This window comes from Cuculus canorus, chromosome 1 (assembly GCF_017976375.1).
Source record: "Cuculus canorus isolate bCucCan1 chromosome 1, bCucCan1.pri, whole genome shotgun sequence".
NCBI lineage: Eukaryota > Metazoa > Chordata > Aves > Cuculiformes > Cuculidae > Cuculus > Cuculus canorus.
In genome coordinates this window covers 1,640,255-1,652,797 of record NC_071401.1, presented here as the reverse complement: position 1 = coordinate 1,652,797, position 12,543 = coordinate 1,640,255, and the positions used below count along the sequence as shown (strand labels likewise).

The following is a 12,543-nucleotide window of genomic DNA, read 5'->3' as shown; positions in this document are numbered from 1 at the left end:
GTCCTCGTGTCCCCTCCCTGTGTCCCTCTGTCACATCACGACCCCCTCAGAGACCCCCTGGACTCCTCGTCACCCCCAAACCACCACATCCTCGTGTCCCCTCCCTCTGTCCCCATGTCACATCACGACCCCCTCAGGGGACACAGTGTGACTTCCTCGATGTCCCCAAAACACCATGTCCTCGCGTCCCCTCCCTGTGTCCCTTTGTCACCAACAGCCCCTCAGGGGACACAGTGGGAACTCCTCGATGTCCCTAAACCACCACGTCCTCCTGTCCCCTCCCTGTGTCCCTTTGTCACCAATGGCCTTTTGGGGACACAGGTGTGTCCTCCTCAATGTCCCCAAACCACCTCGACCTCGTGTCCCCTCCCTGTGTCTCTTTGTCACCAACAGCCCCTCAGGGGACACAGTGGGACCTCCTCGATGTCCCCTCCCTGTGTCCCTTTGTCACCAAACGCCCCTCAGGGGACACACTGTGACTTCCTCCATGTCCCCAAATCACCATGTCCTCGTGTCCCCTCCCTGTGTCCCTCTGTCACATCACGACCCCCTCAGACACCCCCTGGACTCCTCGTCACCCCCAAACCACCACATCCTCGTGTCCCCTCCCTCTGTCCCCATGTCACATCACGACCCCCTCAGGGGACACAGTGTGACTTCCTTGATGTCCCCAAACCACCACGTCCTCCTGTCCCCTCCCTGTGTCCCTTTGTCACCAATGGCCTTTTGGGGACACAGGTGTGTCCTCCTCAATGTCCCCAAACCACCTCGACCTCATGTCCCCTCCCTGTGTCCCTTTGTCACCAAACGCCCCTCAGGGGACACAGTGGGACCTCCTCAATGTCCCCAAACCACCACGTCCTCATGTCCCCTCCCTGTGTCCCTTTGTCACCAACGGCCCCTCAGGGGACACAGTGTGACTTCCTCGATGTCCCCAAACCACCACGACCTCGCGTCCCCTCCCTGTGTCCCTGTGTCACATCACGACCCCCTCAGACATCTCCTGGACTCCTCGTCACCCCCAAAGTGCCACCTCCTCGTGTCCCCTCCCTGTGTCCCTGTGTCACATCACGACCCCCTCAGGGGACACAGTGGGACCTCCTCCATGTCCCCAAACCACCTCGACCTCATGTCCCCTCCCTGTGTCTCTTTGTCACCAACAGCCCCTCAGGGGACACAGTGGGACCTCCTCGATGTCCCCAAACCACCACCTCCTCGTGTCCCCTCCCTGTGTCCCTGTGTCACATCATGACCCCCTCAGACACCCCCTGGACTCCTCGTCACCCCCAAAGTGCCACCTCCTCGTGTCCCCTCCCTGTGTCCCTGTGTCACATCACGACCCCCTCAGGGGACACAGTGGGACCTCCTCCATGTCCCCAAACCACCTCGACCTTATGTCCCCTCCCTGTGTCCCTTTGTCACCAAACGTCCCTCAGAGGACACAGTGTGACCTCCTCCATGTCCCCAAACCAACCATGACCTCGTGTCCCCTCCCTGTGTCCCTGTGTCACATCACGACCCCCTCAGACCCCCCCTGGACTCCTCGTCACCCCCAAAGTGCCACCTCCTCGTGTCCCCTCCCTGTGTCCCTTTGTCACCAAACGCCCCTCAGGGGATACAGTGTGATCCCCTCGACATCCCCTCCCTGTGTCCCTGTGTCATCAACAGCCCCTCAGGGGACACAGTGGGACCTCCTCGATGTCCCCAAACCACCACGACCTCGTGTCCCCTCCCTGTGTCCCTTTGTCACCAACGGCCCCTCAGGGGACACAGTGTGACTTCCTCGATGTCCCCAAACCACCACGACCTCGTGTCCCCTCCCTGTGTCCCTTTGTCACCAACGGCCCCTCAGGGGACACAGTGGGACCTCCTCCATGTCCCCAAACCACCATCTCCTCGTGTCCCCTCCCTGTGTCCCTCTGTCACATCACGACCCCCTCAGACCCCCCCTGGACTCCTCGTCACCCCCAAAGTGCCACATCCTCGTGTCCCCTCCCTGTGTCCCTTTGTCACCAAACGCCCCTCAGGGGACACAGTGTGACCTCCTCAATGTCCCCAAACCACCACGTCCTCGTGTCCCCTCCCTGTGTCTCTTTGTCACCAAATGCCCCTCAGGGGACACAGTGTGACTTCCTCGATGTCCCCAAACCACCACGATGTCCCCAAATCACCACGTCCTCATGTCCCCTCCCTATGTCCCTTTGTCACCAACAGCCCCTCAGGGGACACAGTGTGACCTCCTCCATGTCCCCAAACCACCACGACCTCGTGTCCCCTCCCTGTGTCCCTCTGTCACATCACGACCCCCTCAGACACCCCCTGGACTCCTCGTCACCCCCAAAGCACCACGTCCTCGTGTCCCCTCCCGAGGAGGTCCCTGTGTCCCTTTGTCACCAACAGCCCCTCAGGGGACACAGTGGGACCTCCTCCATGTCCCCAAACCACCACGACCTCGTGTCCCCTCCCTGTGTCCCTTTGTCACCAACAGCCCCTCAGGGGACACAGTGGGACCTCCTCCATGTCCCCAAACCACCACGACCTCGTGTCCCCTCCCTGTGTCCCTTTGTCACCAACAGCCCCTCAGGGGACACAGTGGGACCTCCTCGATGTCCCCAAACCACCACGACCTCGTGTCCCCTCCCTGTGTCCCTCTGTCACATCACGACCCCCTCAGACATCTCCTGGACTCCTCGTCACCCCCAAAGCACCACATCCTCGTGTCCCCTCCCTCTGTCCCCATGTCACATCACGACCCCCTCAGGGGACACAGTGTGACTTCCTCGATGTCCCCAAACCACCATGACCTCGTGTCCCCTCCCTGTGTCCCTGTGTCACATCACGGCACCTTCAGGGGACACAGTTTGACCTCCTCGATGTCCCCAAACCACCATGACCTCATGTCCCCTCCCTGTGTCCCTGTGTCACATCACGACCCCCTCAGACCCCCCCTGGACTCCTCGTCACCCCCAAAGCTCCACGTCCCCTCCTGCCATTCCCGATGGTTCCCACCCTCTCCCATAAAATCAAGCTCCAACGGTCCCTTTGCACAAGAAGGATGGAATGACGGCTCCGCGCTCCGGTCCGGCGCGATGCCGAGGGCAGGGAAACGCCGGCACCAACCTGGCCCGTGCCCAACGCTCCATCCCATTTATTCCATTCCCAGAAGAGCCATTCCCGGCGTGACATTCCGGGTGAGGACCACCTTGGGTTGTTCTTGATGTCCCATCACCGTTAGCACACGGAGAGAACGGCTACGGCCGCCCCTTTGCCGCCTTCGGACAACGGCGCCAGGAAAAAACATGGAAAAGATGGGAGCATCCAAAAGGGCTCCATGAAGGTAGGGAGATGCCACCAGGATGGCTCCGTTCCTCCCTAAAGGATGGGGATATGGCAACCAAGAAGCCGTCCCGCGGTGCCGGGACAGCCAAGCGTTCCCGTTCCCTCTTCCAGAACGCTGAATTCCAGCTCCTCTGGGAAAAAAAGAAGGGTCCGATCCAGATCCTACGTCCCCGTATCCCTTCGTCGGCGCAGAACGTTGGGAAAAGCAGACGGAAAACATTGCCAACCGACATCTCGGCACGGTTGGGGCCGCGCGAAGCCCTTCGGAATTAAAACGGGACAAAGCGTCTCTTTCTTTTCGGGGGCTGTAATTCCAAGTTTTCGATCGGCTCCTTCAACGAATCGCTTTTCCAACCCCCAAAATCCTCGAAGGAGCGATTCCAAGGTCTTCCTCGGCCCCAACGCCGTAGTCTTTTGATGGTGGCCGAGGTCCTGAGGAGGTGATGGAGAAAAGGCAGCGTTCCCGGCTGGTTGGTGTCCCTGTCCTGGGATGGTATCCGCTGGCGGCTCCGTGGATGTCCACCAGGTGCCGTTATTCCAACCCGAGGATGTAGTTGATGCCCTGGACAAGTCCGATGATGACCGGTTGCCAGGCCACCAGGTAACGAAGCCAGTCCAGAAGTTGTCCGTAGAGGACGTGAGGCCTCTCCCAGCTGGGCAGGAAGGGGTTAAAGAGCCGTAGGGGACAAAAGCAGGAGAAGAAAAGCCACCAAAGGTGCCACCAAGGAGGAACCGGGACAACGGTTGTCCAGGAAGGAGGAGATCCAGTTTGGATGCTGCTGGGCCTCAACAAGAGTGTGGGATGGACTTGGGTGTCCCATGGGATGGGGAAGGGGTTGGGATGGAGATGGGTGTCCCATGGGATGGGGAAGGGGTTGGGATGGAGATGGGTGTCCCATGGGATGGGGAAGGGGTTGGGATGGAGACGGGTGTCCCGTGGGATGTGGTGGGTACCAGGAAGGGGTTAAAGAGCCGTAGGGACAAAAGCAGGAGAAGAAAAGCCACCAAAGGTGCCACCAAGGAGGAACCGGGACAACGGTTGTCCAGGAAGGAGTAGATCCAGTTTGGATGCTGCTGGGCCTCAACAAGAACGTGGGATGGAGACGGGTGTCCCATGGGATGGGGAAGGGGTTGGGATGGAGATGGGTGTCCCATGGGATGGGGAAGGGGTTGGGATGGAGATGGGTGTCCCATGGGATGGGGAAGGGGTTGGGATGGAGACGGGCGTCCCATGGGATGGGGAAGGGGTTGGGATGGAGACAGGTGTCCCATGGGATGGGGAAGGGGTTGGGATGGAGACGGGTGTCCCATGGGATGGCGAAGGGGTTGGGATGGAGACGGGTGTCCCATGGGATGGGGAAGGGGTTGGGATGGAGATGGGTGTCCCATGGGATGGGGAAGGGGTTGGGATGCAGCCAATTGTCCCATGGGATGTGGTGGATACCAGGAAGGAGTTAAAGAGCTGTGGGGACAAAAGCAGGAGAAGAAAAGCCACCAAAGGTGCCACCAAGGAGGAACCGGGACAACGGTTGTCCAGGAAGGAGAAGATCCAGTTTGGATGCTGCTGGGCCTCAACAAGAACGTGGGATGGAGACGGGTGTCCCATGGGATGGGGAAGGGGTTGGGATGGAGATGGGTGTCCCATGGGATGGGGAAGGGGTTGGGATGGAGACGGGTGTCCCATGGGATGGGGAAGGGGTTGGGATGGAGATGGGTGTCCCATGGGATGGGGAAGGGGTTGGGATGGAGACGGGTGTCCCATGGGATGGGGAAGGGGTTGGGATGGAGATGGGTGTCCCATGGGATGGGGAAGGGGTTGGGATGGAGACGGGTGTCCCAGGGGATGGGGAAGGGGTTGGGATGCAGCCAATTGTCCCATGGGATGTGGTGGGTACCAGGAAGGGGTTAAAGAGCCGTAGGGACAAAAGTAGGAGAAGAAAAGCCACCAAAGGTGCCACCAAGGAGGAACCGGGACAGCGGTTGTCCAGGAAGGAGGAGATCCAGTTTGGATGCTGCTGGGCCTCAACAAGAACTTGGGATGGAGACGGGTGTCCCATGGGATGGGGAAGGGGTTGGGATGGAGACGGGTGTCCCATGGGATGGGGAAGGGGTTGGGATGGAGATGAGTGTCCCATGGGATGGGGAAGGGGTTGGGATGGAGATGGGTGTCCCATGGGATGGGGAAAGGGTTGGGATGGAGACGGGTGTTCCATGGGATGGGGAAGGGGTTGGGATGGAGATGGGTGTCCCAAAGGACGTGGAAGGGGTTGGGATGCAGCCGGTTGTCCCATGGGATGTGGTGGATACCAGGAAGAAGTTAAAGAGCCGTGGGGACAAAAGCAGGAGAAGAAAAGCCACCAAAGGTGCCACCAAGGAGAAACTGGGACAACGGTTGTCCAGGAAGGAGGAGATCCAGTTTGGATGCTGCTGGGCCTCAACAAGAACGTGGGATGGAGACGGGTGTCCCATGGGATGGGGAAGGGGTTGGGATGGAGATGGGTGTTCCATGGGATGGGGAAGGGGTTGGGATGGAGATGGGTGTCCCATGGGATGGGGAAGGGGTTGGGATGGAGATGGGTGTCCCATGGGATGGGGAAGGGGTTGGGATGGAGATGGGTGTCCCAGGGGATGGGGAAGGTGTTGGGATGGAGATGGGTGTCCCATGGGATGGGGAAGGGGTTGGGATGGAGATGGGTGTCCCATGGGATGGGAAAGGGGTTGGGATGGAGACGGGTGTTCCATGGGATGGGGAAGGGGTTGGGATGGAGATGGGTGTCCCATGGGATGGGGAAGGGGTTGGGATGCAGCCAATTGTCCCATGGGATGTGGTGGGTACCAGGAAGGGGTTAAAGAGCCGTAGGGACAAAAGTAGGAGAAGAAAAGCCACCAAAGGTGCCACCAAGGAGGAACCGGGACAGCGGTTATCCAGGAAGGAGGAGATCCAGTTTGGATGCTGCTGGGCCTCAACAAGAACTTGGGATGGAGACGGGTGTCCCATGGGATGGGGAAGGGGTTGGGATGGAGACGGGTGTCCCATGGGATGGGGAAGGGGTTGGGATGGAGACGGCTGTCCCATGGGATGGGGAAGGGGTTGGGATGGAGACGGGTGTCCCATGGGATGGGGAAGGGGTTGGGATGGAGATGGGTGTCCCATGGGATGGGGAAGGGGTTGGGATGGAGACGGGTGTCCCATGGGATGGGGAAGGGGTTGGGATAGAGACGGGTGTCCCATGGGATGGGGAAGGGGTTGGGATGGAGACGGGTGTCCCATGGGATGGGGAAGGGGTTGGGATGCAGCCAATTGTCCCATGGGATGTGGTGGATACCAGGAAGGAGTTAAAGAGCCGTGGGGACAAAAGCAGGAGAAGAAAAGCCACCACAGGTGCCACCAAGGAGGAACCGGGACAACGGTTGTCCAGGAAGGAGAAGATCCAGTTTGGATGCTGCTGGGCCTCAACAAGAACGTGGGATGGAGACGGGTGTCCCATGGGATGGGGAAGGGGTTGGGATGGAGATGGGTGTCCCATGGGATGGGGAAGGGGTTGGGATGGAGATGGGTGTCCCATGGGATGGGGAAGGGGTTGGGATGGAGATGGGTGTCCCATGGGATGGGGAAGGGGTTGGGATGGAGATGGGTGTCCCATGGGATGGGGAAGGGGTTGGGATGGAGACGGGTGTCTCATGGGAAGTGGAATGGGTCGGGATGCAGCCGGTTGTCCCATGGGATGTGGTGGGTACCAGGAAGGGGTTAAAGAGCCGTGGGGACAAAAGCAGGAGAAGAAAAGCCACCAAAGGTGCCACCAAGGAGGAACCGGGACAACGGTTGTCCAGGAAGGAGGAGATCCAGTTTGGATGCTGCTGGGCCTCAAAAAGAACTTGGGATGGAGACGGGCGTCCCATGGGATGGGGAAGGGGTTGGGATGGAGACGGGTGTCCCATGGGATGGGGAAGGGGTTGGGATGGAGATGGGTGTCCCATGGGATGGGGAAGGGGTTGGGATGGGAACGGGTGTCCCATGGGATGGGGAAGGGGTTGGGATGGAGATGGGTGTCCCATGGGATGTGGAAGGGGTTGGGATGGAGATGGGTGTCCCATGGGATGTGGAAGGGGTTGGGATGGAGATGGGTGTCCCATGGGATGGGGAAGGGGTTGGGATGCAGCCGGTTGTCCCATGGGATGTGGTGGATACCAGGCAAGCCCAAAGGATCTCCTATCATCTCCAGATCCTGGTCTGGAGCCCCTCCTGCGTTCTTCCCCCCTTCTCCCTTTTGCCAAGTGTTGGATCCCCACCAGGAAAAAAGGATACGGATTACTGAACATCCTCTTGAGATCCACCTTCTCTTTGCAGTACGGACACGTCTGCTTCTTCCCGACGATGCACCAACCCCGGATGCAGAACTCGTGAAAGCTGAGGAGCACCACGTTAAGGTGGAACCACCTGAGGCTGAACGGGGTGGGGAGGACACCACCCCGGATGGAGACCATCCATCTCCATAACATCACCAAGACAACGTCCACCTCCTGCATGGGGGCAACCACGGCCCTTTCCTACCAGGACATGGAGGAAGGGCTTCCAGGAGGTGGTGGGAGAAGGACATCACGAGGGCTGTGACCATCTCAAGCGCTGATGGGACATAAACCCTTCCTGATGGTTTCTAAAGGCTACAGAGAAGCTCCTCAACAAGAGGAGAGTCAACAGAACCCTACGGAGATGCATCCAGATGGGAAATATCAGAGCTTTTGAGCACCCATGAAGGTTTCTTCAGGTCAGGAGACCTCAGGAAACTCGACCGCGTGTGTCACCGAAGCTCCTGGAAAGGTTTTCTGGGAATTAACACAACATTTAAGGAATTTCTTCCATGTGGGTTCAAACTCTGCTCCGTCACCACGTGGGAAATAAGGATTCGCCCAACTGAGCAGAGCCCGGAGAAGGCCTCAAGGAGGTGGGTGAAGCGATGAGGCGCTCTACCACAAGAGGAGCGGCTGAGGGACCTGGAGGGGGTTTATCCTGGAGAAGAAGAGGCTGAGAGGACAGGAACCGCTCCGGATCATGGATTTGCTGCTCCAATCAAGACCTGATGTCCAAGACCCACGGCAGAAGAACCCAAGAACCTCAATCCCAGAGCAGATCCAAGGCTGCCAACAACCCCGGTGACCTCGAGAGGTGACCTCGAGAGGACAGGAACCGCTCCGGATCATGGATTTGCTGCTCCAATCAAGACCTGATGTCCAAGACCAGCGGCAGAAGAACCCAAGAACCTCAACCCCAGAGCAGATCCAAGGCTGCCAACAACCCCGGTGACCTCGAGAGGACAGGAACCGCTCCGGATCATGGATTTGCTGCTCCAATCAAGACCTGATGTCCAAGACCAGCGGCAGAAGAACCCAAGAACCTCAACCCTAGAGCAGATCCAAGGCTGCCAACAACCCTGGTGACCTCGAGAGGACAGGAACCTCTCCGGATCATGGATTTGCTGCTCCAATCAAGACCTGATGTCCAAGACCAGCGGCAGAAGAACCCAAGAACCTCAACCCCAGAGCAGATCCAAGGCTGTCAACAACGCCGGTGACCTCGAGAGGACAGGAACCGCTCCGGATCATGGATTTGCTGCTCCAATCACGACCTGATGTCCAAGACCAGTGGCAGAAGAACCCAAGAACCTCAACCCTAGAGCAGATCCAAGGCTGCCAACAACCCCGGTGACCTCGAGAGGACAGGAACCGCTCCGGATCATGGATTTACTGCTCCAATCAAGACCTGATGTCCAAGACCCACGGCAGAAGAACCCAAGAACCTCAACCCCAGAGCAGATCCAAGGCTGCCAACAACCCCGGTGACCTCGAGAGGACAGGAACCGCTCCGGATCATGGATTTGCTGCTCCAATCAAGACCTGATGTCCAAGAGCAGCGGCAGAAGAACCCAAGAACCTCAACCCCAGAGCAGATCCAAGGCTGCCAACAACCCCGGTGACCTCGAGAGGACAGGAACCGCTCCGGATCATGGATTTGCTGCTCCAATCAAGACCTGATGTCCAAGACCAGTGGCAGAAGAACCCAAGAACCTCAACCCCAGAGCAGATCCAAGGCTGCCAACAACCCCGGTGACCTCGAGAGGACAGGAACCGCTCCGGATCATGGATTTACTGCTCCAATCAAGACCTGATGTCCAAGACCAGCGGCAGAAGAACCCAAGAACCTCAACCCCAGAGCAGATCCAAGGCTGCCAACAACCCCGGTGACCTCGAGAGGACAGGAACCGCTCCGGATCATGGATTTGCTGCTCCAATCAAGACCTGATGTCCAAGACCCACAGCAGAAGAACCCAAGAACCTCAACCCTAGAGCAGATCCAAGGCTGCCAACAACCCCGGTGACCTCGAGAGGACAGGAACCGCTCCGGATCATGGATTTACTGCTCCAATCACGACCTGATGTCCAAGACCAGCGGCAGAAGAACCCAAGAACCTCAACCCTAGAGCAGATCCAAGGCTGCCAACAACCCCTCAACCTCAGGACCACCACGAGCACCGAGTTCTCCAGCAGCCACAGCTCATTCCGGAGCTGCCGGAGGGTTGAGGACAACAGGATGAGGTCAACACAAACCTCCCCGATGGGTTCCAGGGAGGAGATTTAGGAAGCGGTTTTCCCAACCGTGACCTTTGTTCAGGTCCAGTTTGGAAACCACCACTCAACCAGGAACGTAAGCGATGCTGGAGGAGATGTCATCTCCAGGGTTGTCAGCACTGGGAAAAACCCCCCCTGGATGATACATCCTCGGATGGGGCTGAGCAAGACCCGAGACTTCCAGTTTCAAAATGACTCATGGCAACCAGCTGAGAAATTCCATGAAAAAGCCTCATGGAGTCACCAGAGAAGGGTTTGGGGGGGAAGGAGGAAGATGCCGAGATGGGATGTGGAGCCACCTGGTGGCATTGGATCAAGGGAGCTGTTTTCCAGGAGAATCTGAGCAATTCCAGAGGGTTGGAAACACCGGTGGAGTCACCAGAGGGGTTTTGGGAGAAGGAGGAAAGTGCTGAGTTAAGATGTGGTGGAACCAACGGGTGGTGATGGAGCAGAAGAGCTCTTCTCCAGGAGAATCTGAGCAATTCCAGAGGGTGGGAAACACCGGTGGAGTCACCAGAGGGGTTTGGAGAAGGAGGAAAGTGCTGTGCTGGAATGTGGTGGAACCAACGGGTGGTGATGGAGCAGAGGAGCTCTTTTCCAGGAGAATCTGAGCAATTCCAGAGGGTGGGAAACACCGGTGGAGTCACCAGAGGGGTTTGGAGAAGGAGGAAAGTGCTGAGTTAAGGTGTGGTGGAACCAACGGGTGGTGCTGGAGCAGAAGAGCTCTATTCCAGGAGAATCTGAGCAATTCCAGAGGGTTGGAAACAGTGGTGGAGTCACCAGAGGGGTTTGGAGAAGGAGGAAAGTGCTGCGCTGGAATGTGGTGGAACCAACGGGTGGTGCTGGAGCAGAGGAGCTCTTTTCCAGGAGATTCTGAGCAATTCCAGAGGGTGGGAAACACCGGTGGAGTCACCAGAGGGGTTTGGAGAAGGAGGAAAGTGCTGAGTTAAGATGTGGTGGAACCAATGGGTGGTGCTGGAGCAGAGGAGCTCTTTTCCAGGAGATTCTGAGCAATTCCAGAGGGTTGGGAAACACCGGTGGAGTCACCAGAGGGGTTTGGAGAAGGAGGAAAGTGCTGAGTTAAGATGTGGTGGAACCAATGGGTGGTGCTGGAGCAGAGGAGCTCTTTTCCAGGAGAATCTGAGCAATTCCAGAGGGTTGGAAACAGTGGTGGAGTCACCAGAGGGGTTTGGAGAAGGAGGAAAGTGCTGCGCTGGGATGTGGTGGAACCAACGGGTGGTTCTGGACCAGAAGAGCTCTTTTCCAGGAGAATCAGAGCAATTCCAGAGGGTTGGAAACACCGGTGGAGGGGTTTGGGGAAAGAGGAATGTGCTGAACTGGGATGTGGTGGAACCAACGGGTGGTGATGGAGCAGAAGAGCTCTTTTCCAGGAGAATCAGAGCAATTCCAGAGGGTTGGAAACACCGGTGGAGGGGTTTGGGGAAAGAGGAATGTGCTGAACTGGGATGTGGTGGAACCAACGGGTGGTGATGGAGCAGAAGAGCTCTTTTCCAGGAGAATCAGAGCAATTCCAGAGGGTTGGAAACAGTGGTGGAGTCACCAGAGGGGTTTTGGAGAAGGAGGAAAGTGCTGCGCTGGGATGTGGTGGAACCAACGGGTGGTGCTGGAGCAGAAGAGCTCTTTTCCAGGAGATTCTGAGCAATTCCTCCCCCCGAGGGGGAACCAAAGAATCATTCGGTTGGAAAAGACCGTTGAGGTCATCCAACAGTCCCTCTCCACAAGGAAACCACAGCCATGAGGACCTCATCTCCGCGTCTTTTGAAGGCCTCCAGGGATGGGGGACTCCACCACCTCCCTGGGCAGCCGCTCCCAAGGGCAGGAGAAGCCTTTCCATGCGGAACGTTCTCCTGATGTCCCATCTGAAGCTGCTGTGGTGCAGTTTGAGGTGGGCGTTGGGCTCTTCTCCCAAGCGATGGGTGAGAGGACAAGAGGAGACCAACACCCACCTCACCACAACCTCCTTTCAGCTGTAGACAGTGCTGAGGTCTCCTCTCAGCCTCTTCTTCTCCAGGATAAACCCCCTCCAGGTCCCTCAGCTGCTCCTCAGAACCTTTGTTCTCCAGAACCTTCTTCAGCTCCGTTCCCTTCTCCGGACATTCTTCAGCCCCACAATGTCCTTCTTGGATTGAGGAGCCCAAAATTGACCCCCGGATTTGAGGTGTGGCCTCTCCAGGTGGACAATCCCTTCCCTTCTCCTGGTGGCCACGCTGGTTCTGATCCAGGCCAAGATGCTGATGGCCTTCTTGGCCACCTGGACCACCATTGGCTCATGTTCAGCCGCTCTCCACCAACCCCTTGAGGTCCTTCTCCACCAGAGACCTTTCCAGATGCTCCTCCTCAGGGCTGGAGCTCCACAGGGTTGGTGTGGAGGTTCCCATCCCATGGTGGAACCTCATCCCGTTGACCTCATCCCATGGCTCCAACCTGTCCCGAACCCTCTGTAGATCCTCTCAACCCTCCAGAAGATTCCACTCAACTGAGTGTCATCTCCAAACTCACTCAATGCAGATCATGGATGGAGAGATGGAACACAATGGGATCCACCACCGAGCGCCGGAG

General features: G+C 57.9%; 1 protein-coding gene across 1 annotated transcript in view; it reads right to left on the bottom strand.

Moving 5' to 3' along the window:
• Window positions 1-3,011: 3,011 nt before the first annotated feature.
• RNF121 (ring finger protein 121) overlaps window positions 3,012-12,543 on the bottom strand; it is a 32,873-nt gene continuing 23,341 nt past the window's right edge. Inside the window, exons 8-9 of the mRNA XM_054055677.1 lie at window positions 7,646-7,747; window positions 3,012-3,992 (exon numbers count right to left, since the gene is read on the bottom strand). Coding sequence (XP_053911652.1) covers window positions 3,872-3,992; window positions 7,646-7,747 — 223 coding nt within the window. The 3' untranslated portion in view covers window positions 3,012-3,871. The remainder of the gene's footprint in view (window positions 3,993-7,645; window positions 7,748-12,543) is intronic.